General features: G+C 54.9%; 1 protein-coding gene and 1 long non-coding RNA gene across 7 annotated transcripts in view; both read left to right on the forward strand.

Moving 5' to 3' along the window:
* The window catches only part of NDRG4 (NDRG family member 4), a 40210-nt gene that overhangs the window by 4508 nt on the left and 10620 nt on the right, over nt 1–25082 (forward strand). For 3 of the 5 annotated variants that reach the window (XM_059382849.1, XM_059382847.1, XM_059382846.1), the window contains 2 exons: nt 14904–14998; nt 19281–19325. In XM_059382849.1, coding sequence (XP_059238832.1) covers nt 14927–14998; nt 19281–19325 — 117 coding nt within the window. In that variant the 5' untranslated portion in view covers nt 14904–14926. Of the gene's footprint in view, nt 1–14903; nt 14999–19280; nt 19326–23232; nt 23384–25082 lie in introns of those variants that run through there. The other 2 variants (XM_059382848.1, XM_059382850.1) reach the window with 1 other exon arrangement.
* On the forward strand, nt 675–3273 carry LOC132005579 (uncharacterized). Of its 2 annotated transcripts, none has more exons than XR_009400843.1 (3): nt 675–740; nt 1017–1115; nt 2245–3273. It is a non-coding gene; the product is annotated as an uncharacterized LOC132005579 (long non-coding RNA). The 2 variants fall into 2 exon arrangements; XR_009400844.1 differs by lacking the exon at nt 2245–3273 and adding an exon at nt 2162–2243.

Raw genomic sequence — 25082 nt, forward strand, 5'->3', positions numbered from 1 at the left:
AGGGAGGCTAGTCTGCAGGCAGAAGAGACTTTAGAGTTGGCCCAGGGCCCCAGGTTGGGGGAGGGGCAACTTTTATGAAGGGCACTTGGCAGTGATGTATCAGAAGTTCAAACACATGTGTGATCTGTGACTCAGCAGTTGAATTTTTAGGAACAAATAAAGATGTGTGCAGAGGTGTTTGTTCAAGGATGTTTATCCTGTAGTTGTTTAGAGAAGAAGAAAAAAAAAAAAACCGGAACAATGTAAGTGCCTAACAGCAGAGAGGATAAATGGATGCGAGTGCCGTCCTACCAGGGAAGCCCAGCAGCTGCAAATCATGCTACCTAAGGTGATTGGGCCACCTGAGCAAACGTTCCCCTACATTCCTAATGATAATGATAACAGTGATGACAGCTCACACCTGTACGGCACTTGGCACGTGCTGGGCCCAGCCCTGAGCACTTTCTGTGTATTCTAACAACCCTTGCAGGCATGCGCTATTATCTCCTCCTTTTTAGAGCTAAGGCCATGAGGCACAGAGAGGTTAAATAACTTGCCATAAGTCACACAGATGGTGAGTGGCTAGCTGGAATTTGAACCAGGATATCTGGCTCCAGAGTCCCCAAATATGTTTCCAAACAGTGCAGGGGTTTTTTGTTTGTTTGTTTGTTTTTAGAAAAATCCCTCTTCAGCATGTTGATCAGCAGTGAAAAATGATGAAAGAGCATAAGGAAAAATGTCAACGGTGGTTTCCTCGGCAAGTAGGGATTCTATGTGCTTTTTACTTTTTTTTTTCTTTTCTGTGTCTCTGACTTTTCTCAGGGAATGTGTGTTACATGAAACTCGAGTTCTATTTTTAAAAACTAAAAATGAACAAACGCAGAGGGGAAAGTGCTAAATGCTGGGATTCTGATGAAATCAACCCAGTGGGAACTCAGAGGAAGAGCTGAAGTCCAGGGCTAGGGAGGGAGTGTTCTTGGAAAACTTGAGGGCAGAGCCGTCCTTCAAGGTGGATACTGAAGTCGGTTTTCCGTAAGTGCAGGGAGGAGAAAGCCACCAAAGTCACCCGGGGCGCAGTCAACAGTCAGACGCACACAAGGACGGCCAGACCACAGCACGGGCGGGGGATGCGTTAGGTGAGTAACGGCTCCCAAAGATACTCAGATCCTAACCCCTAGATCCTAGAAATGTTACCTTCTAGGACAAGAGACTTTGCAGGTGTGATTCAGTTAAGGCACCTGAGATGGGGTCATTCTCCTGGAATAGCCAGGTAGACCCTAAATGCACCACATGTATCCTTACGGGGAAGGGGGGCAGAGGGGGATTTGACCACAGAGTGTGGAAGAAGGTGACGGGGGCACCCAGACTCCTCCCTTGCATGCTCCTGGCCTTGAAGGTGGAGGACAGGCCATCTGTCAAGGAGCACAAGGAAGAGGGTTCTAGAAGCTGGAAAAGGCAGGAAAGCAGATTCTCCCCCTGGAACCTCCGGAGGAAGAATGGTCCTGCCAACACCTTGATTTCCGCCCAGTGTGATGGAGTTTGGATTTCTGACCACCAGAATGATACGATGATAAATAAGTCTTGTTTAAAGCTTCCGAGATGGTGGTGATTGGCTAAAGCAGCCCAGGAACCCAAGTCTGGCGTGCAGAGCCGACTCAGAGCCTCTGCAGAGTCTGGCAGCATGTGGGGGTAGACAGACCGTGGGGTTGGTTGGGGGAAGCTGGTTCTGATCAGCCCCAGCCCTGTGGCCCCTTGTCGTGCCGGCAGGGTCAGCTGAGAGTGCCGTGGTGCTGTTCTGTAAGCAGAAGACCACCCCATGAGCATTGACACGAACCCTTCTCTGCATGGGGACAGAGAGCTCTGGTCGTAGTCATCAAGTGCTCGAAACCCCATACCACAGATGAAAGGCACGCTCCAGCCAGAGCGATGGCACATCGTAAGCCCCACAACAAATGCCTTGGAGGATCTAAGTGCTTTTTCAGTTCACCTTTTGGGAGAGACAAGGCCAGGCAGGTGCTGTGTGCCTGGTGATGCACCCTGTCTCTGGCAGGTGCGATGGGGGGACCCTAGCCTCCTGGGGGACTCTTTCTGGCCTGTAATCCAGGTTAGTCGGGGGGGGGGGGGGGCGGGTGGTTCCCATAGCCAAGTCCTCAGTTTGTAGCCAGGATCTTGTTCTGTGCAGCCGCGAGCGTTTCCTGACACTCTGCTCCGGGGGCCGGGCTTGAGGGTACCCGAAGTCTTCCCTGTGTTTGTGTTGAGGAATAGAGATGGACTGCTGGGGCCCGGGGCCTGGGAGTGGAGCAGGGAGGCTTGCTGGATGTCCACGAGGCTGCCTGGAGAATCCCGTCCACCCGCTGCCTGGAGAAAGCCTGAGTCCTTGCACGTGCTTTCCCTCGTGCCTACAGTGAGAGCTCTCAGCCCACCTCTCCCAAAGGCCTAGCCACTTCCAGAATATTTGCTGGCATCCTGGGACAGGGTGGAGGGGGCTGTTATGGCCACCCAGAAGTCCCTTGCAATCTGAAGTGGTCATCTAGGAGGCCTGGAGGCCCCAAGGTGTGCTGGGCTGAAAAAGCCCTGAGCAGCTGGAGTGGACCGTGCCGATGTCATTCGAGTGTGGAGATGAACTCCTGCCTCCAAGCCTGTGAGCCTCCCTTTCCCGACCCGGGCCCCGCGGCCCCTGTGTGAGCACTGGACCATGTGGGGGAGAAGACCGTAGACGTTGTGTGAGGACTCTTCTTTGCAGAAACTGAACATAGAGTGACACCGAGGGGACTGGGAGTGTCTGTACAGCACAGTGGACCCAGGGCACACAGGGCCACCAGACTCTCTCCCCTCCCCCCAACTCCTGCCTGTTCAGTCCTTTGAGCTGGTTAGGTTCTAAGTCAGGCCCTGCCTCAAGACGGCGAGATGACGGGGGGCGCCAGGGTGGCTCAATGGATTAAAGCCTCTGCCTTCAGCTGGGGTCATGATCCCAAAGGTCCTGGGGTGGAGCCCCGTGTCGGGCTCTCTGCTCAGCAGGGAGCCTGCTTCCCTTTCTCTCTGCCTGCCTCTCTGCCTGCTTGTGATGACTGTCTGTCAAATAAATAAATAAAATCTTAAAAAAAAAAAAAAAAGGATGGCAAGATGGCGGCAGGCTCGCAGACCATCCTTCTCATCACCTCTCTACCCCTAAGGAGGCCAGCAAGGGCCTGGCCCTGACTGGAGCTCACAGCCCTTCCTGTCTGTCTCTGAGGCCAGGCCCTCTGTTGCATTCACACGGTTCCCAGCCCCCGTCTCCTGCCTCACGCCTGCTTTCCCCTCTTCTCCTTTCTCTGGGCTCAGTCACCCCCTAGCTGGCCCCATCCCATCTCATGAGTTTGGGCCCCAACTCTGTGGTGATGTCAGCAGCCCAGACAGGTGCAGCTCCATCCACTCAAGGTTACACCTGTCCCCAAGCTGTCCCCCAGCCTCTTGTTCCCAGCTGTCTTCCTCCAATAGCTCAGAGCAAAACCCAAGTCACTGTTGACTCCTGTCCCTCCCTCATGCCTCACGTCCAGTGGCCCACAGCCCCCACCGGCCCTGCCTTGAGGACGCACCCAGAATCGGAGGACTTCTCCACCTCCACTGTCACTTTCGAGTCTCTTCTGGATCTCTGCAGCTGGTCTCCATGTTCCCACCCCCATTTCTGCTCCACACAGAGCAGGTAGAAGGTGTCTTTAAAGTTCCAGAAGGCTCCAGGGCCCCTCACTCAGAGAAACCAGCGTTCTTCCAACAACATTCAAGGCACAATATGGTCTAATGCTCCTGCCCTTACTGCTCTGTCCCCAGGTCCTTCCCCGCCACCGCCCCTCCAGCCATGCCGGGTTCCTCGCATGTACCTGCACTCGTCAGGCAAACGGCTGCCTCAAGCCTCTGCCCTTCTCTCTGCCCTGAGGGCTTCTCCACATCCGCAGGGCCCTCTCCCTTACCTGCGTGCACCCTTCAGACCATAGCCCCCCAAACCTGCCGTCTGGTCCCTTCTCTGACACCGCTTCCTCAGATAACTTGGCGCTTCTGACACACTCAGACATGTTGATTGCTGCTTCCACTAGAAAGTTTCCCAGAGGTAGGATGTCTTGTCTGTAATGGTCTCCAGTGCCTGGAATGGTGCCCAGCATACAGTAGGTGCTCAGTCAGTATCTGGTGAATAAATGAATGCAAAAAAGACTTTGGTCTGAGCCACGTGTCTGGAGCTGTGGTTCTCTACACCTGAAGCCCACGGGTTGAGAATAGAGCAGGGGGGATGTCTGCCAAAGAGAAACCAGGTGCCATGACGAGAAGAAGGGACCTAGGTATTGAGTGGGTCCATGCTCAAAGGCCCCTTCTGGAGACGTTGTGTCTGGAGTGGAAAGACGCTGGGAGTCGCGTGGAGTGAGCCCTTCTCTGCTGGGGGAATGCTGTTCCTGGAAACACTAATGCATGACGGCATTGTGGGGGGATCGGGGCTTCCTGTGGGAAAATGCCCAGGAAGAAAGCTTCTTACTCTCTCTTTAATTCAGACCATATTGCAGCCCCTTGAGCTGGACGAGGCTTGTTGCCTTAGCTTACCTCTTTAAATCTTGCACAAAGATCCAGGACAAGTATATCTTGGTTTCTGGGAAACTTGCCAAATGAGGCAGATACACAGCTGAATTCAAGCACTGGTGTTAAATCAGCTTGAGAATCTGTGGGGGGAAAAAAAAAAAGCCAAACTGGGCTTTTCAGCTAATTAAGGTAGGTCATGGTTACCCATATCAGCACAGCTACTGTGAGCCTATGAGGGGTGAGGGAGAAGGAGCTGGCTCACTTGCTGAAGAGCGACAGAGAGGACTGCTTCATGGATTATGCTGCCCACAGGAAAGGGGAAGCTGCAAGTTCTGGCTGAGTTCTAGCAGCCCCCTGATTTCCTTTGGGCAAGCCCTTTCCTTTCCCTTTGCTTCCTGCTCCTTCAGCATGTTAGGGTGGGCCTCCAAGAAAAATGTCCCATGTTTAGATAGTTTGAACAGAATGGGACAGAAAACCCAAGATAATGATAGACTGACAAGATAAAAGTGTATTTATTTTATAAACAGCATCTTAAGATAGGCCACCCAGAATGATGGCTTCATGACTCTCAGGTACCCAGACTCTTTAATATCCTGCCCCAGGGTCCAAAACAGCTGCTGAAGCTCCCACTGTCACATCTATATTCCAGTCAGCAGGAAGGAGGGTGGATTGAAGAATGGCATGTCTCCTCCCTTTAAATCTCGTGTTTCCATTTACATCTCATTGGCAGAATGTTGTCATGTGGCCAAAAATAAGTTTTATTCCTGTGATCCACCTGCCCATCTGAAATGTAGGGATGTAGGGGCTCCTGGCTCAGTCAGTAGAGCATGCAGCTCTTGGATGTCAGGGTTGTGAGTTCACGCCTCAGGATGGGTGTAGAGCATACTATAATTAAATGAATGAATGAGTGAGTGAATGAATGAATACCAAGTTTAAGAAAAAAGAAAGGAAACTTAAGGAAGACAGGGAGAGCTGATATTGGTGGACAATTAGTCTCTGCCACAGTGGGACACTCTTATTGGTTCCCTACAGCAGCTGCCCACATGGAATGTGTTACTGGGATTCTAATTCCATCTCTCCTTGGTCCTGGTCTGGGGTTGGAGGTTTAGTAGGCCTGTGTTTTATCCCTGGAGCCATGATGTGCACCGAAACAGAGCTCCAGCAGAAGCCGAGCCTCAGCAGAAGGAAATTTTATGAAAGAGTTCTGTTATGTCAACTCCGAGACACGTATCTTTTCCGTACTTGAACATCTAAAATGCAGTCTGTGTCGGTGAGGCGGGCTCAGCGGCTGTCCTTGCTGCCTTCCGCACCTCCGAGTTCTCAGTGGGAGGAAAATCCTGGGGATGATAGGGAAGCCCTGATGTCAACTGCTGACGTCAGAGGAGCGGGGACTGCATGGAACAGCACGCGGCTGCAACAACTCCGAGACAGAGTGACTCAGGGGCATCGGACCCTGAATGTAGAAAGGTTTTAGGAAGACCTTAAAGAACTTATATTCCTTTTTAATTTATAAGAGTGATAGATGCTTTTAAAAATATGGGTCTGGGACACCTGGGTGACTCAGTCTGTTGAGCGTCTGACTCTTGATCTCGGCTCAGGTCGTGACTTAGGGTCCTGAGATCAAGCCTGGCGTCAGGCTCCATGGAGCCTGCTTCAGATTCTCTCTCTCCCTCTCCCTCTGCTTCTCTCCACCTTTCTCCCCTTCTCAAACAAGGAAACAAAAAGTTTAAAAATCTGGGTATGAGTCTAAAAGAGTAAAGGACAAAAAACTAGATAAAGTACATACAAAGATTTCTGAATAATAAGAACTCAGTATCTGAGCAGCTCTTCTAAAATTACTTTGTGAGGATGCCCGGGTGGCTATGTTGGTTAAGTGTCTGCCTTCAGCTCAGGTCATGATCCCAGGGTCCTGGGATGGAGCCCTGTACTAGGCTTCCTGCTCAGGGGGGACTCTGTTTCTCCGTCTTCCCCTGCCCTCCCCTCCCCACTCATGCTCTCTCTTGCTCTTTCCCTGCCTGAAATAAATTATATCTTTAAAAAATAAATAACTACGTTGTGTGTATCCTAGGAGTAAACAAATAAGCAAAAATATTATGGAGGATGAGGGCCAGACTTCTTACCATGACAGAAAAAAAATTACAAAAAAGGGGGAAATTAGAAAAAAAAAAATTTTTTTTTTTTTTTTTTGAGCATGCTGCTCTTAATCTCAGGGTCATGGGTTCAAACCCCATGTTGGGTGTGGAGCCTACTTTAAAAAAAAATGAAAATGAAAAATTTCTTTAGAAAAAACTGGTGTTGAATTGGGAATTGAAGATATCAGTATAAATTTCAGATTTGTGCACACACACTCAGATAGATACAGAAGTGTGTGTGTTAATTTACTGACATACATATCCTAACTCTGCCTGTTGAGACCCCCTAGAACAGTGGCACCCCAGTGGCGGTGAGCATCCCTAGTGCCTAAATCTTGGTTTCTAAACAGCACCCTGCAATGCAAGGAGACTGGGCTCCCTGGAGAAGCGGTCGATTCCAGGATTCCGGCAGAGAAAATACGAAGTGAGTTTTGAACATCATAAGGGGCTAGAAAATAGAAGCTACTCAGAAAGTAATGGGTGTGAGTTAAAGAACCCAACTTGGAGAAGCCAACATGGAGGGACCCCCGCCCACCCCCCGCCCCGCAATGGTCCAATCTGACACAGTTTAAACAATGAAATAATGATAGCAATGAATTACAACCCACTCCATAGAATAACTATCCCCGAGTCCATACGGATGTAAGCGAGTCATTGAATGAAGAAATACATGGAAGAGAAAGGAGAGCTCTTTCTCACAGGAGGACTCCAATTAATGAATGGAGAAGGGATGCTCGAAACAGAAAAGTATCCTAAGAAAACATGACAGTAATTAACTATAGGCAAGAGGCGTCCATGGCTACTACGATTAGTGGAGGAAACTGTGATGGGAAACGGGAGGTTGCCTAATCTGAAAGTGTCTTCCTACAAGATACTGACTAATTACAGAGAGAAAGTAGTAACTTTAGAGAAACCTGCAGACACGACCTGAATCAAGGGGTCAAGGTCAGCATCCCCAGCAGTAAAACAGACTGACATCACCTACTTACTAATGGAATGCGAGGAGAAGGGCACATGGTGTCTGTTCTGTTCTTGCCAAAAATGCGTAACCTCTGCCTGAGCCTCAGAAAACGGCATGCAGGCCCGAACGGAGGGGCGTCTTGCAGAGGTAACCAATCCATGTTCATCACAAGTGTCAGCATCATGAAAGACAGAGACAGACTGTCCCCGAGTCCACAAGAACTGCCAGCAACGTGGATTGTGGATTGGGACATAATTGGGAAAACTGTTGAAACTGATGCAAGGTCTGTAGACGACTTCACAACATCGTGGCAGTGTTTCGTTTCCTGCCTTGTCTAGTTTCTCCTAGTTGTGTTACATGATGACATGTGTAGCATGATGACATTAGGGGAAGCCGGGTGACGGGGGTGTGGGCAATTTCCGGGCTTTGTTTTTTCTTCACTTTCTCTAGAAAGTTGAAATTCTTTCAGGATAAAATATTTAAAGTGGGGGGTGGGTTATGTCTGAACTGGCAATGTTTTTTTCACGTCTGTCGATACATAAAATGTTAGTGTGAGTTAGAATCAGTGGTATCTTAGATTTGATCAAATCTGCCGCGTGGAGTAAAAATCTCCTGCTCTACCTTCCAAACCATATCCTTCCCTAGAGACAAGCACTCTTACAGCTCCCCTGACAAAGGTGAGGACTTTTTTTTTTAAGATCTTATTTTTTGGGGTGCCTGGGTGGCTCAGTGGGTTAAGCCTCTGCCTTCGGCTCGGGTCATGATCTCAGGGTCCTAGAATCGAGCCCCGCATTGGGCTCCCTGCTCAGCAGGGAGCCTGCTTCCCCTTCTCTCTCTGCCTACCTCTCTGCCTACTTGTGATCTCTGTCAAATAAATAAATAAAACCTTAAAAAAAAAAAAAAGATCTTATTTGTTTATTTGAGGGAGAGAGAAAGAAACACAGGCAGGGAGGAGGGGCAGAGGGAGAGGGAGAAGCAGACTCTCCACTGAGCAGGGAGCCCAGTGTGGGGCTTGATCCCCAGACCCTGGGATCATGACCAGAGCTGAAGGCTGACACTTAACCAACTGAGCCTCCAGGAGCCCCTGTCTTTTTTTCTTTTTTAAATTTGCAAATATATGTATTGTGGTGCACATATGTTTTGCTTAAATGGGTTTGTTTATACTTAATATTCTGTGATATCCCTTTTTATCTTGACTGCGTATTTTAGAATGCTTTCTCCATTTCAGCGGAAATACAGAAATACCGCATATTTTAAATAGCTTATGGTGCTCGGGGTGTAGATGTCCCATTCTCCTGACAGTCATTTGGGTTGTTTCCACCTATTTTTTCCTCTTCCAAACAATGCATCCTTTTACACCCTGCCTCACAATGTATCCTGTGATTAGGATAAATACCTAAAGACAGACTTGCAGAGTTGACAGATATTTGCATTTTTTATAAACTACCAAGTTCCACTCCAAATAAAGTTGAGCCCACTGCAGTGCAACCAAGAGTATATAAATCGGACCTCAGAGTCTATAAAACCCTGTGCTGTTTCTCCACACCCTCACCCACGCTAAATGCTATCTGTCTTTCGATACTTTGGAGTCTAAAGTGAAGAATCAGTCATTCACCTCATTCAACAAAAACATATCAGGTGCTCTCAGAAAAGATTCGTGATTGGTTTTGGGGTCATGTAGGGAATGTGATGGGGAAAGGCCTTCGGGCTGGAGAGAACAGCACAAGCAAAGGCACGTGCTTCCTGTGGGTAGCAATGTGTCCACTGGGTCTGCTGGGGACCTCAGTTGTGAGTGTCAGTATCCACATATGGCTGCCTTAAGCCCAGTGGAATGTGCTGGAAGGATGAGGGTGTGTGCTGTTAGGGTGGCTGCAGTTATGGGGCAATGGGAATTCATAGGCCCAAATCAAGGGGAAAACAGAGCTGGCCTAGTTCAGACTGGTATGAATCAAGGGACCATGGCCAGAGAGAAGATCTAGAAGGGTTGGCCAGCAATAAGTGCCATCCCCCGTATCCTGCTGTCAGGCATCTCCCGAGGGAGGCAGAAGGTACATGGAGTGTGGATTCAAGAGCACAGGCTCTGGGTTCCCTTCCTGGATCTGCCACAAGGGACCTACACCTGTCACTCCCGCCTTGCGCCTTCCTCTTTTCTCATCCGTGGAACAGGGATGCTGAAGGAAGGTCTCGTCCTATCCAGGCTCTGACCCTGGTGCTGTCCCAGCCTTTTGAGGTCAGGATGGGGACAGGGAGAGGGCTGGAAGGGGCCAGCTATAGGTATGGTTCCAAATTCCCTAGATAGTGCCTTTGGAAGAATTCCTCATTTTCTGGGGTCCCTCCAGAAATTTCTTGTCCCCCGGTTTCTGGGGATTCTTTTCAAACTACTTTGCTGACATGGGGAGACTGGTAGAAAGGCGCTTGGGTGCACAGGCTTGGACATGCGTCACAAGCGCACCCTCTGCAGTGTCATTGTCCATGGCCCAGATCTCTTCCCCCTGGTGGAGCTGGCCAGGCCCCCTCGGACTCTGCTCCTGGTTGTGACTTACTTCATTTGCTTGTGACTTTTCCTGTAATAATGGGATCTTATAACTAGGACTTTCAGGAATGCAGTATCCACAGGGCACCTTGCACTGTGACCTTGACCATGACCTGCCAGAGGCCCCCTCACTCTTAGAGCTGAAAGAATACAAACCATTACACACTCTTGCCCCTCCTCTCTCAGTCCAGTTTCTTCCTGCACCACAAGGTGTGGCTCACCTGGAGGGCTTCTCCTGCCTATGCTGACTTCATTCTCTGTCTTAACGTTCTGCGGCTTCAGTTCTTGTGTGGCTTAGTGGGACAGCGAGGGGTTTCCTGGAGTGGGGAGTGATTCTTCATCATGCAGCACTGTCCCTGCATGGCACCCTTGTCCTGTCTGGCTCCTGAACCCTAATACTTGTAGGGGTCCCCAGTTGCTGAGACAACAAAGCTCCCCACAGTATATTTCCAGACATGCCCTTCCACTGTCTGAGCAGTGTTTCCGTTCCGAAATTGCTTTATTAGTTGATGAAGCTACTGCTGATCACTTTAAGGGACACATTGAATAGTTTCAGGAATGACCATAGTAGTCACTTACATATATATGTATTTTTTTTATCTTTTTATTTTTGAGAGGTGGGAGGGACAGAGAGCGAGCTCCGTGCCCAAACCGGGGCTCAGCCTTACCACTCTGAGATCATGACCTGAGCCGAGATCAAGAATCAGGCACTTAACCTGCTGAGCCACCCAGGAGGGCACCCCCAATCACTTATATATATATATATATATTTTTAAAGGTTTTATTTATTTATTTGACAGACAGAGATCACAAGTAGGCAGAGAAACAGGCAGAGGGAGAGGAGGAAGCAGGCTCCCCGCTGAGCAGAGAACCCAATGCGGGGCTCGATCCCAGGACCCCGGGATCATGACCTGAGCCGAAGGCAGAGGCTTTAACCCACTGAGCCACCCAGGCGCCCCTGTATTTTTAACCCTAACTCATCTGAGGGTTTATAGGGCTCCAAACTCCTCCAAACCCCTGCAAATGGGGGTGATTACCCCCATTCATGCTGCCCAGGAGCCCCTGTCACCAGTCCCGGATCTCCTCTGTGCGGACAGGTCTCTGTCACGCCAAAAGGCCATTTCCCTCCATAGCGAACATTAGTGTAGCCTCCCTGCCAGTAAGCAGGGATCCCTCCTCCAGCAGAAGACAGCAGGAAAAGAGCTCCAGGCTTGCCTTCAGTATGCAGAGGAAGTAAAGGAAGCCCCCAGTGCCCTATTCTCAATTCTTTTTGTCTCATCCAAATGGATACCAAAATCTTCCTTTGAAAAAGCATTTTCTGTCTGTTGTCTCTGACGCACCTCTGAGGCAGGCAGAGGAATCAGGAATGCTTGGGTTCCCATTTTGCAGATAAGCATCCTTTCCGTGATTCGCCCAAAGTAAAGCTAGGCAGCGAGTGAAGAAGTATCGGCCAGTGTTCCGATGACTCCAGGCCTCAACACAGAGAGAGCAAGAAAGCGGAGTGCTAGAATGGTCCCAGGCTTGTTTGGATCGAACATGCTGGGTTGCCTTTAGGGAGTCAGAGATCCGAGGGGAGAAAAAAGGGTGGGGGTGAGAAGAACCATCACTGTTGCTTCCCAGACCCCTGGGGTCATCCCCCCAGCTGCCCCCCAGCTCCGTGCAGCACCCCCACCCACCCCTCCACCCACACCCCCACCACCTGAGCCCCCCCACCCAGCTACCTCTGCAGGAGGTTGGTGGGAATCTCTCTCCTATCCCCAGCTTAACTGAGATAGAATTGCTGTTTAACATTATGAACATTTGAGGTGTACAATGTGTTGACCTCATAAGGAATTACATTTTCCTTTAACTTAGCATCTAGGTGCTTTTCTTTCTTTTTTTCTTCTTCTTTTTTTTAACCATAACTTTCCCCGGGAAGAAGCCTCTATGCCAGCCCAGTCGGAATGTCTCTGGTCTGCAGCCCCACATCACCACCTGCTGGGCCCTGGGCTGCCTGTGCTTTCCCGGGGCTGCCACGCCTTCCCAGCTCCCTGGATTATCAGGTTTCTCTCCAGCCCCCTTCCCCACCGCCCCCTCGATCCTGGGCCATCTGTCCCTGTGCTGCCCACTCTCAGTCCTCTGAATAGCTCCATCCTTGGGGAGGAGGGTTTCGTAACCGGCCTGGGTGAGGGGAGGGACACCCCAGTGCTGCCAGGGCGTTCAGTCGAGGTAGTTATTCCCGGAAACTGGCTGCTAAAAAAAAAGTCCTAATGGGGGAAGAGTTTTCCAAGGAGGGGGCTCTTCTTTCAGCTGCCCGTCCCCCTCCCCCACCTCCGCCGTGGATGAGTGTGCACACATCAGAAAGGATGGGAGAGAAAGGGGGGAGGGGAGAGGATGCCTTTCTAAAAATACAGCCCATCTGCCCTGTGTTAGCTGGTTTCCCCGGAAACCACTGGGAAGAGAATGCACCACCGGAGGTGCGGGACCTGGGGCCTGAGCGGGCAGGGACCTCCCTATGCCGAGGACGGGGCTCTCCCAAGAGCTCTCTGCAGCTCTCCATTATGTCCGTGAGGCCTGGGTGACCGGCAGCTGCCAGCCCAACCTCAGCCTATTTGAACCCCAAACTACACTCCCGTGGGGACTCCCGTGTAATCTCGAGGCACTAGCTTCCTAATACTGATGCTTCCTGCTTCTAACAGGAGGGAAGGAAGCCCAGGGAAGGTCTGGAGCTGCACGTTGGTGTCCTGACCGTCTGTCACAGAAATCGGTTCCCTCTGAGGCCCTGTGCCCGAGTCCCCGGCACTCACCACGCCAACTCCGCGGTCACTGGGTCTTGTACAGGGAGAAGGAACAGGCAGGGGGAGGCTGGGGTGCGCCTTCTGACCAACCAGCTGGTGGGACTGTCAGCCTTTGGGGCAGAAGGGAAGGTTCAAGGGCTTCCCCCTTGAGAAGATGAAAATAGAATTGAAGCAGGACAGACAAACGGGAGGACCGCTAAGAATCCCCTTCCTGGTCAGGGGGCTGTGGCCCTAAGGAATGAGTTCCAGACCCAAGTAGGAATCCAAAAGGCCCCATTCCCAGGCCTGGCGCCATCTGGGCATGCCGGGGAACCTCTTGGTTTCCTTATCTCACTTTCCTGGAGGCTGAAGTTAAATAGCACAAGGAAGTACTTCATGAGCCGTGAAATGCTTGCAAGAAGGAACTGACGGGGCTCTTCATATCGTCTCTAAAAATTGCTGGTTTTTCTAGATTTCAGATTGTGGACCCCTGTTTTCAGTCCTCCACCCAGAAAGGATGCCCATAAACGTCACGATGTGCATCCTTCCAGGCTTGTCTGCGGGGCTGGTCCTATTTTGTGATCTCAATGATCTTGTTTGTTTTGTAACTTCTTCTTCCATTTATTAGAATACAGTAATTTCCCCCATAGTATTACATCATCATTCACAAGTGATTGACCCACAGTTTGTCTGGTGCCTTCTTCATGGACTTTTAGCTTTTTCTAGTTTATTATTATTATTCAAGAAAGCCCTGAGGTGAGCATTTTTACAGATAAATCACGAGGTACCCTGTCTGGTTTCCTTAGGAAATGCCTTCAGGGAGAGGACTGCTGAGTCCCAGACCATGAACCTTTTAAATCACTTTAATTCATTCTGCAAAACTGCCCTCCAGAAAGAGGTAGCCGTTTCTACACCCACAGGTGGGACACGAGAAGCGCTGGCTTCCGTGCGTCATTACCAGCACTGCCGACACTGTGCCAAGTCCATGGGCAAAAAAGAAAAAAAAGAAAGTATCTTGTTTTTGTTTTAATTTTAATTTCCTTGACTTCTCAAGAGCTTTATTTTCTCGTGTATTTATTGGTCAATTTTAATCATTTTACAGATTTCCAGTTCACCTCCTTGGCTAGTTTTTCTCCTAGTGCATTTTAATCCGTGCCCTCATAAGATCCAAGTGAGGATCATGGGTGTGGGGGGGTGGTTGGGGGGTTGGGTGTGATCCTGGCGGGTGGTGCTCCACAGATTGTCTCTGACTCCTCTTCCCTCACCATGGGCTCCTCCAAATGTACACACCCAGTCAGGCATGCACACACACATGTGCACACATAACCGTTTCCTGAGGTTCAGACTGAAGCCTTGGTCTCCCAGGGACACCCAGCCGTTAGGGGTTGGGCGCTCGTATCTGGGGGCTTTACGTTGAGCGGTCATCCCTCCCTGTGGCTGGAACATTTAGCTCAGCGCCCCCTCTTTCAACCTCACTGTATGCCCTGCCTGCCATGCTCCCAGGGCCATCCCTAGCCAGGCTTTTCCTCCCAGGCTCCAAGGCAGCCCTTGATTCTGTCCCTCCCTGTGCCCTCCAGGACCCCACTGTCCACTTCCAACCACAGGGGGCTTCTGTCTGCTTCTGCGCCTGCATTCAGGCTTCCCCACACCCATCCCTCTTCATCTCAATGAATGCAGAATTTTTCTTGACATTGTTTTAAGAATCATCCTGTGGTGCTTTTTCTCTTCTTTATTCTTTCTAAGCGTGTTTTAACTTTTCAGAGCAAATAATATAATGACGGCCTCTGAGCTAAACAGGCGGGTCTTGCAAACGCAGCCTCGATGCCCGTGCGAAGCCCTGCGCTGAGGCTGCACTTAGGAACCGGGAAGGGAGGGGGTCCGGGGTTCCAGAAACGAAGTGGTGGGTGTGGCCCCCTCTCCCCCTGCACGGCGCTTGTGCTGTCCTCCTCTACACCGGGGAGATTCAGCAGCAGGGCCTGACCATCGTCCTCCCTCCCTAGGGCTCCTGCTCCACGACGTGACCATGGCCGGGCTGCAGGAGCTGCGATTCCCCGAGGAAAAGCCACTGCTCCGGGGCCAGGACGCTGCCGAGCTGGTGAGTGGCCTTTTGCGGTCCTGGGGTAGAGGGCGCCACCTCGTGGCCAAGAAGGAAACCGCGTGTCTTCCCTCCAGTCTTGCCGATGGCCTGGAGCCCAGGGACCCTCCTTGGGGAGCCGGGCACCTCCCGCCACCCTGAGACCCAGCCCACTGCGCTGTGGCTTTTGCTGCCTTTGAGGCGGGGAGGCTCTTTAGGAGAGTGAGTCCCATTTCAGTGATGTGAAAACTGAGGCACAGAAAGTTAACTGACTTGGCCAAGGTCACAGAGCTGTTGGGAAGGAGGCCATGCTCAACCCTTGGTTCTGGAAGGCCATGGAGCCCCAAGAGGGTACCCACTGGGCAGTGGCAGGGCCTTTCCTCCTCTGTGGACTTCTCTGTCCTTCCTCACAAGCTTCTGAGGACCAAGGGCAGCTATGACCAGCCGTGTCATCCAGAGCAGTGGGATTAAGGCACTTGAGATTGTTTTGTCCCCAAGGGTCGCCTCCCGGGCGCTGAGTGTTAGACTCCAGAGTTGTTTGTACCTCACATTTTCTTGTTGTGGTGATGCCTGGTGCAGCCTCCTTTTCCCTTCCTGCAAAGAAAAGCTGTGCATCCACTGCTCAGAGAATCCTTGAGCGTGGGAACCCCGGGTCTCTGCTGGTTGTGCCGCTTACCCCTCCGTTTACAGATGGGGAAGCCAGGAGCCCTGTCCCCAAAACCTCGGCACACTGGTCTCTGCCCTATCCTCTCACAGCCTCCGGCCAGGACCTGAGCACCAGAACCGCTGGGTGCCTTGTGTTGGGACAAAGTGGCTGGATAGAGCTCCGGGGGCCCAGCCACACCAGGCTGGGAGTCCCGCCCGTTATCTTCAAGACAGAATCTTGGGGTAATGAACAAGACCTGAATATGTGGGGGCAGCCCCCAGGAATGGTCAGGGAGCGGCTGATGAGCTGCCGCCTTCCTTCTAGCTGTCTCCCCGGCCTGTCCCAAGGCCCCCCATCTCCTGTCTCGGGGCTGCCAGGAGCCTCCCTCGTGCTCTCCTTACTCTACAGCCTTTTAAAATATACCATGTCACTTTCTGCTTAAAGCTGGCCAGTGCCTGCCACCTGGCTCGAGCTGCAACCGCCGCCCTTCCCAGGCCCAGGAGGAGGTCTGTACCCCACCCCCCAGCCTCCTCTCCTGCCCAGGAGCCTGCTACTCTTCCTTGAACCAGCCACTCCTGTCCCCAGCTGCTGCTTTCCCCTGGGCTACCTTGCTCCAAACTTGTCCTCACTTTATTTAGGCTCTGTCCCAATGGCCCCTCCTCAGAGAGGCCTTCTCCAACTCCAGGTCCAATACTGACCCCCTAACAGGGATCCTGTCCGTTTTATTACTGGTCTCCCCAGGGCCTAGTGGAGCCTTGCACACCTAAGGCTCTCGGTGAAGAGAGTCGAGGTCATCGCAGATTGTGATGTGTCTCAGAAGAAGGAAGTTTCCCAGAACTTCCTGAAAAAGTCCCCCCCACAACCACCCCCCCCCCATTTCGAGTCAAGCAGAGCCCGCCCTGCTTGTGAGTCTAGGTGGGTAGACGGTGCCCTTGGGGACCCCTGCACCCTGCCGCAAGAGCTGAGGCGAGGGGGTTCTGGAGTCACTGCCCAGAGGCGCTGTCTACAGGTACCAAGTGTCTGTGGGCAGCACAGAGATCTGAGGGCACCCTGGCCTCGTGCTTCCCAGCCTGGCTCTCCCACCCTCCACCTCTGCGGGACATCCCAAGCGATGCCCCCACACCCCTTCCCTGCCAGCCTGGCCCGGTCCTTACTGCCCCTCCCGCCCTGACTTGGTGAGCACAGCACCTTTGACCAGCCTGGCCCTGCCTTCTGTCTGCTGTATTTGGTGTCCCCCTTCATCCCTCCTGGACCCGGACCTGAGTTTGCCACCGTGACGTGCCCTCCCTGCCAAAGGATCTGCGTTTCAGCCCTGAGCCCCCCCACCGCTTCTCTCTTCCCTCGGCCTGGCACAAACCTCCTCCTCGTGCTCTAGCCCTGGTCACATCCGCATCAACGGTCCCATCCCCCGCGCCCGGGGAACCCGTGTGCTCCCAGCCCGGCCACTGCAGATTCTCCTGACCTCACTCTTGGGCTTCCAGAGCCATTCTGGCCCTCTCTTTCCCAGCCGTTCCCCCTGTTCTCTCTCCTAGCTGCAGCACAGGAAGGTGTCTGTCCCCTCGCTTCTTAAACCTTCTCCGGTCTGCTGGGCGCCAACTCTTTGCGTCCGGGGAATGCAGAGTCCCACATCCTCACCCACCATCGAGCTCACCATTCAGGGCTTGCTCGCCTTGGAAGACCCGGATGCCAGGCGTGTCCAGGGCTCCGCGGGGGATTTATTGCTCCTTCTGCCCCTGCCCTGTCCCCATCCTCCGACTCCCCCAAGCCGCTGCTGGGCCTCCTCCCAGCTGGGCGCTCTCGCCCACCCGTCTGCCTCAGACTGTTCCTGCTCTCCTTCCAGGACCTCCTGGGGCCCTGGGTTGGCGTGTATCATCCCTGCTCTTTCTTCGTTGGCTCCTGCCCCTCCAAGGCCTTCCCATCTCCCGGGGACCCCCCCCCCCCAAGCCCGCTGGAAGCGCACAGCAGGCCCCGCCATTGTCTGCCTCATCCTTCGTGTTGATTTTGTTTTTCACAAAACTGCTTCCTCCTCTCCGCTCTTAGGGTCTTGCGTCTAGAAATCTCACCGATCTCCTTCCCTGCCCTCCGGCTCGGGCGTGACCTTCCAGTGAGAGGCTTCATCAGGCACCAGCCTCGTCCCCTTCCCGGAGACCCCCCAGCCCCTCCCTCCGAGGTTCTGGAGTGGCCTGGCCACCTCGGCACTCTCCACCCCTCCTGCAGCCAGAACCCCCGGGCCCTGGAGGAGCGGGGAGGTGAGGCCAGAGGACAGCCACTGTGTATGCCACAGTCCCAGCCACGGGAAATCTGGCTTTCCTCTTGGGGTGGGAGACCCTCTACAGCCGGCTCACTCTGTCCACCGCCCCCACCACCTTAACTGCCAGAAAGCAGGAGGTTGAACTTATCCTTATGTTGAGAGTAAAACATCCGAATTGCTGGTTTTCATTCTTTTCCTTTTAACTCCGGTGATTTGGCGTCGTCTTCCGTCTTGTCCATTAGCGGAGCAGTCCTTGTCTCGCCGTCCTCGGGTAACATCCTGGTCCTGATCGGACTGTCTCATTTATCCACGTGTTCAAGGGTAGAGCCTCCTGGAACCTTGTGCAGCCCAGAAGGTCAAGTGCAGGAGAATAAAGGACAGAGTGACCGCGCTTCTCTTTAATCCTCGCGGACATGGAGGCCGTGAAGCGAGGTGGCCTGCCCCGTGTGTCACCGCCGAGGTTTCTAGACAGGCACAGCAGAGAGGAAGGCAGAGGGCCAGGGTCTCTGCTTTTCTTGGACACGTGCCACTCCCCTCTTAACCCCACGAGGTTTCCTTCACTAGACCAGACCCACAGAGGACACACACGTGGGGTTCTAGCCCACTCTTCCACTCCGCATCGCAAGCGGCTGCCTTGCAAACAGTGGGTGCTTCCAAGCTGATTCCCCTCATTTGCAAAAGCAGACGCTCATCCAGCTCTGTCTGCGTTTGGGAAGCCCTTTCCGGTCCAGGCTTTGTGGGGAGAGCAGAGCCGGATGGGGTCCTGCCCTCATGGGACTTGCAGCCCCGGGGGGAAGGATGGGCCCCAGCGACTCCCACTGTATGGTGTCAATGAGCCTGAAAGCAGGGGACCTCTGTGCTTTGAGAGCCCAAAGCAGACAGGTCTGGAAAGGTGGGAGGAGCCGCAGACCCAGACAGAGCCTTTGTGCAGCTCGGAAAAGCCCCAAGTTCCTCCCTTGCGGGGCCTCAGCTTCCCCATCCCTAATGTGGGTGTGTTCGTCCTGCCTCTCTCTGCCCACCTTCCCTGCCATCCTCTGCGGTGAAGCCCCCGCAGTCTGACCTTGTGGGGGCAGCAGGGCAGAGGGACCCCCAGCAAGGATTTGGCTCCAGAGTTCTCACCACTTTCTGGCCAGGTGAGTCAGCCTCTCTAAGCCTCTCCCTTCCCACCTGTAAGATAGACATCTCCACATTTTCAATGAATAGGTAAAGTTGGTCTGAGTAGCTACTTGTAGGCTTATCCACAAGGCACTTAACTTGCCCGCTGCTTGGCAAGCCCTGGGTTGCCTTTGTTAACATTAACCTGGACCCAGGAACACAGCAAGTGAATCTGCTCCAGGCTGAGCCGCCCGAGCCCCTGGAGCCCCTGGGCCAGGCAGGGCCTAACGTGCTCCTCTCTCTTCCCTCAGGAGAACTCCGACACCTTCCTCTTGGCCGTGGACACAGACTGGAAGGTAGGTCTCGGCTCCACCTCCCCAGACAGGGGACTGCCAGCCGCCAGCCACTGACCTTGCCCAGCCTGGTCCCAGAGGAGGGTCACCGCCCTTCTCACAGCCTCCAGGACCGCCCCCCTCTCTTCACCCCAGCTTTCCCTGTTCCCTGCACAGTAGAGACAGGCCTCCGCTCCCCTGCTGGGACCAGAGCAGGGGTGAGGCCTTGGGGAAGCGAGGATGGAGCTGGGATGTTGTCATCTGAATCAGCACTTTCCTCCAGTGAGGCTGGCGCTCCGAAATAGCTCCCGTTTCCGTGGAAACCGTCGCCGGGACAACCGTGTCCTCTGGAGTTTGATGCCAGGTTCCCTGTGAAAATTGAAATTGTTCTTTGTGTTTATTCCTCTGCATGGTGCCATTCCTTCCCTCTGAGTCCCATCGTCGCCCTCTATTTCCGGGCCTCAGCAAACATCTGAAGGTAGACGCGGCGGGAACCTCCACAGGTTCCAAAGGGCTGCTGGCCATCAAAAGCTGCTGAACCAAATCAGACCCTTCTGGGACCTTCCTCCTGGCTGGCCAGAACGGGCCCCTCGCCTGAGCCTGCCTTCAGTTTGGTTTGGTCTCCGGAAGCCCGCCCCCTCCCCCATAGCCCCAGCCTCCAGGTCTGGACGCCAGGGTGACGCAAGGTGGGGAGGCCGGCAGGCTCCTCCCCCCAGCACCCCGTGCTGCAGCAGGGACCCGGATCCCAGGCCTGTGCGTCAGGCCCTGGGTCATGTGTCCCTTCAAGGACACCAGAGGAGGCCTTGGAGCCGCCCACGTGCATGTGCTCCTGTCCCCTGGGAGCACCGGTTCCAAACACAAAGGGGTCTGGAGCTGAGGATGGGATTGGGTCTGGGGAACAAGCGGGAGCCCAGAAGCAGGGAGAGGAGGGATGTGGCCGGGAGGTGGCCCAGGCCCAGCTGGGGGACCTCAAGAGGGACTTCTTGTTCTCCCAGCTCGGAGGAGGGAAGACAGACAGCCCCTTTGTGCCAGAAGGGGGCTGGAGAAGTAAAATCCCCAAAAGGCCCGGCTAGACCTGGCTGACAGCAGGTGGGACCTACCAGACCAGTAGTGTCGACCGCCAGCCCCCAAAACACAGCTGGGGAGTACGAAAGGGGCCAGGGGAATCCTGGGGTCCTTTGAACCTGTGCCCCATGGGCCAGGCCAAGCTGGCTGGCCAGCTGTGTTCAGGCCCGTTTGCTCGGTAGAGGACAGCAGGTGTTAGAGGCTCCCGCCCTTCTACTCCACTTACACCCCCAGAAGCTGCCGCCTCTTTTTTCTTTTTTTCCCCTCGAAAAGCAGCTGAGAGGATGCATGGCCCTAATCTGGGCCAAGGCCTGGCAGGAAGTTTATCCCCTTTTCATTCCTTGCCTCAATGGACCCAGCCAGTGGGGGAGGCAAGACAAACAAGCCCAACAGACCTGGGTCCAGGGCCTGTCCCTTCCACCTGTGGGCCGTGTGACCTGCAGAGCCTGTCACTACCTTACCTGCACAGTGAGGACAGAGAGCTCAGACCTCCCCGGGAAGTGATGCCCGAGGCCCAGCACTCAGATCCCGAGCTCCCAGTGACTGTGGCCTCCAGAGTGTGGAGTCGGAGGCAGGCAGCCTGGGTGTGGTCCCTGCTCCTGTGTGGTGTTGGGCAGGTGACAGAACCTCTCTGTGCTTCATTTTCCTCATCTGTAACGTGAATGTTAAGGAGATAAAATAAGATGACATGTGCAAGGTGTTTGGAAGAGGCTGGCAAGTGGGAGATATGCTAATAAGCATTTGCTGCCCTTAACAATGTGACCCCAGGCCCTGAGTGCTAAGGTGCTGGAAAGCTCCGTGTTTACTAGCTAAGTGGGACAGTAAACTTCTCTGTGCTTTAGTTTTTTTTCATCCTTTTCCATAGCCGCGTGAGGACTATGTGTTATCCTTGCAGACAGCACAGCTGTTCTCCCATTTACAGATGTGGAGGCCCAGAGAGGTTGACTGACTTGCCCAGGGTCACACAGCAGAGAAGGGGCAGAGATACAGGTGGAGCCAAGGTTTGGCTGGCTAGGACCTGACCTTGCCTTATCTGACCACAGTCCAGGGAAAGGACCACAGTGTGGAAAGACACGTGGATTGCCCTGTTTCTCCCCTAAGGGCCTGGGCAGGCACGAGGTCAGGTTCGGAGCCCCTCATGGAGCTCTTGCTTGTTTTCACAGCAACTCTTCAGGAAGGCTGGATTCCTGTGTTACGGTTGAGCCTGAAGCACAGAGAAATTGTAAAGCCTTACCTGGGGTTACCCAGCTAGTGGGTGGGGGAGACGGGACCTGAACTCAGGTCTGTGGTTTTGAAGCCAGCGAGCCGAGTGGAAATGGGGGCCTTGGCTGGGAGTGGGCAGTATCCAGGGTTAGCTTCTCCCTGGGGACCAAGGGTGGCAGAGCCCCTCAGAGGGTCAGAGGTTGGACTGGGCATAAGGTTGGATGGGGACCACAGAAGAGCAGTGGGAGGACAACCCTCGTCCCCTTTAAGGAGCAGGTAGGAGGAGCAGGTGAACAGGGCAGGGGCTGGGCTGTGCCAGAGTGGCCTCAGGGACTAGGGAGCATGGCCCATCTCTAAGGGGCAGGGGAATACCCCATTCTGCACCGTCGCTGTGCTGGGAGAGTGCAGAGTACAGGGTCCCCAGAGCCGGAGGTCACAGATGGGGCAGGGAAAGTTGTTGGTGCACCCAGGGCAGAGGACATGGCTGGGACTAGCACCCATGGCAGGTGATACCAGGTCACTGGATGCCCAGAGATGGGGAGGCGACCCCCTCGCCCCAGGGCTGCCAGCCAGCGTGCAGGGCTGGCAGAGCAGGCTGGCCTGAGTGGCGCGTTCCCTCATGAAAGAGACGGAATGGGGGCACAGGCGCCCAGCACCCTCCTGAGTTGTTCCTGCTTCTCTCGGTCCTTGGGCTCCCTCCTAGGCTCCACTCCCTGACCCATTTCCTCTCCTCTCTCCTCTGCCTCCTCCTTCCCAGTTTACTCTATCCAAGGGTCTCTAGCCAGCTCCCCACACAAGTCCTTGCTGCTCAGGAGGACAGGGCACGGGTGCTGGCCGTGCATCCTGCCCCCGCCCCCCGCCCCCACCATGGGTTGGCCCCAGAACAGAGAGCTGGGGCGTCTGCAGGAGGCTGGGGGTCCGGCTGCTTGGGCAGGCTGACTCCTCTTCCTCTTCTCCCATGGTGGCCTCCAGCCCCTTGCTGTAGGATGCAGATGGGAGGGCAGAGCTGGTGTGTGCCCACCATGCCGCTGGTCCTGCCAATGGCCCTGTGGGCAGGCACGGGGCATACATGTGGGTAGAGTGGGGGCTGCCCTAAGGGAGACCCTGGGGAGGGGAGGAGGAGCAGGAACAGGGTCACCACAGAAGGTTGCCCCAGATAGCCAGTCACTCCCCCATCCTGTAAGGCTCAGTGATCCAGACCTACCTGAGGGCTCCCAGCCCTCTCAGGCACCCCTGCTCCCCAGGGAACGGGTCAAGGGCTGTGCCATCCAGGGCATGTCTGTGTGCCCTGCCGTATGTTGGGGTGCGTGTCCATGGGCGGCTCCTGAGTCCCTGACACAGGACACACCTGTATGGGTAGATTCTTGTCTCATCTTCCCAGGATCCCCGCATGCGGCTGGGGGTTGGGGTGGGGTGGGGTGCCTGTGCTGGGGGTGGGCAGGATGCAGGGCCTGGGGACCAGCGAGGATGCTGTGTTGCTGGGAAGTGGGGGGAGCAGGAGGAGGAGCAGGAGCTGGGGTGAGTGAGGACTTTGGAAGCCAATGAGAGCCCAGTTCGCCTCCTGCCCGCCAATCTGGAAGCAGGGGCTGGGGAGAGCGAGTGGCTGCTCAGAAACCCCGCAGGGAGGCGGGGCGGGCCATCGGCTGGGCTCTGCATATAAATGGCCCAGGGAGCGGCACCCCATCACAGCACCGCCATCTCCCCCTTGCTCTGCCCCCTCCCTCTGGACCCTGGTGACTCAGGCCTTTGTTTGCCCTGCCTGGTAGAGGCGGATCGCCTTCTCGCTCGGCAAGATGCCGGAGTGCTGGGACGGGGTGAGTGAGGGTTCTGGGGGCGGCCAGGTGGGTAGGGAGCAAGGGACAGCCCGGTGCCTCTGGTGGCGGAGCTGCTTTTGGTCGCCTCACCTTGGGCATCACCAAGGCAAGGCCGGCGGCAGGTTCTAGAGTCCCTGGTGCCCCTGGCCTGCAGCAGTGGCTAGGGGGTCAGCTGCTAGTCAGGGTCTGCGGGGAAGGGCCAAAAGCCGCAGAAAGCGGAATGAGGCGCACGCACCTCCCACTGACGGTGTGCCCTTGGCCTGGCAGGTGCCCGGCTGGCATCTGCCGCGGGCCTGTGACGACCGCCTCAGCCCTGGGGGAGGCTCTCTTCCCTGCACGTGTCAGGGTGTCACTCTTCCTGACCCCGCAAGGGTTGTCCTGGTTGTTTGGGTGGCTGCACCGGAGTGAGAACGGAAGGACAGCCTCTTCCTTCCTTCCTCCGCTGCGGTCCCCAGGGAACTTTGGTGCCAGTCCGGCTGAGGCGGGGAGGTCTGGGCCGGCTGCTATCACAGCCTTCAGGCCGAGGTCCCTGCAAGAGAGGAGACGAGGAGGGGTTGCTGTGTCTTATTTAGAGGGTAGGGAAAGGCAGTGCTGGAGCCATGATCCTGCTGGGGTAAGGGCCCCGGGCAGCAGTGCCCAGGGGTTCTGTTCTTCCTCAAAGAGGGAGAAGCCAGGGCCCAAGTCTTCTCCACCCCACGCCCAGCCTGCCCTGCCGGGGCACAGCACCACTCCCCCTCCCCCACCTCCGCTGCCCCGCACCCATGCAGCACGTCAGCGCCTACCCCAAGTGGTCGGCCCAATCGCTGATGTGGTTGATGGAATGAATCGTACTAGCCACCCCCCTCTAGCCCCTCTCCCCCACCCACACGTTGCACCCCAGCTCTCAAGGTCATGAGCGAGGGGAGATGGACCCACCAAGAGAGGACGTCAGAGCCCCCACCTCCAGGTGGGCGCCCGCCCTGCTGCAGCAAGGGAGGGGGCTCTGACGTCACCGGGAGCCAATGAGAGCGCTCGGTCCTGGGGGCTGGGGGCTCAGAGCGCATCCGGCTGCGGCCCTTGGGTCGCCCCTCTGGTGCTGCACCCCGAGGGACGGGGACACTGGGCTCCTGTCTGGCTGAGCTGGGTCAGAGCTTCTGGGTCGGTGGCGGGGTGGGGGTGGGTGTTCAGCCAAGTCACTGGGCCGCACAGGACCAGCCTTTGCAGGAGGAGAGCACTGTGCCTAAGTCCCGAGGCCCAGGGTCTGCTGATGGTGACGCGCGGTCACACCAGGGCTGGAAGCGAGTAGACACCCCCCACGCACAGCGACGGGCGGCAGAGGTGTGCGGGTGGACAACTGCCGCCCTGGGCCCTGACAGGTACCCCAGGGCCAGCGCTGACCCCCATGGAGAACCGCCCTTCATGCTGCAGGAAGCGCATTGCAGCTCTTGTGTGCATCGGCGCCCCTCCTGCCCACCACCCCCTGCCCTCCAGAGCTGAGAGAGTAGTGTGGGGGCTGGGGGACCAGAGAGCATGGCCCCCAAGCAGGGACAGGCAGCCGTGGACAGCTGCCTGCTTGGAAATCTCTGGAGCGGAGGCTTCAGGGCATTCTCCTGGCCTCGGAGGCTGGCACCTGGCAAGGCCCAGCTTACCCCTTCTGGGCTTGACCTTGAGCAAGTCATTTCTCCTTTCCCAACCTCAGTTTGGGTCCCTGTGAAAAGTA

The sequence above is a fragment of the Mustela nigripes genome, chromosome 17 (assembly GCF_022355385.1).
Source record: "Mustela nigripes isolate SB6536 chromosome 17, MUSNIG.SB6536, whole genome shotgun sequence".
In the NCBI taxonomy this organism is placed as follows: Eukaryota; Metazoa; Chordata; class Mammalia; order Carnivora; family Mustelidae; genus Mustela; species Mustela nigripes.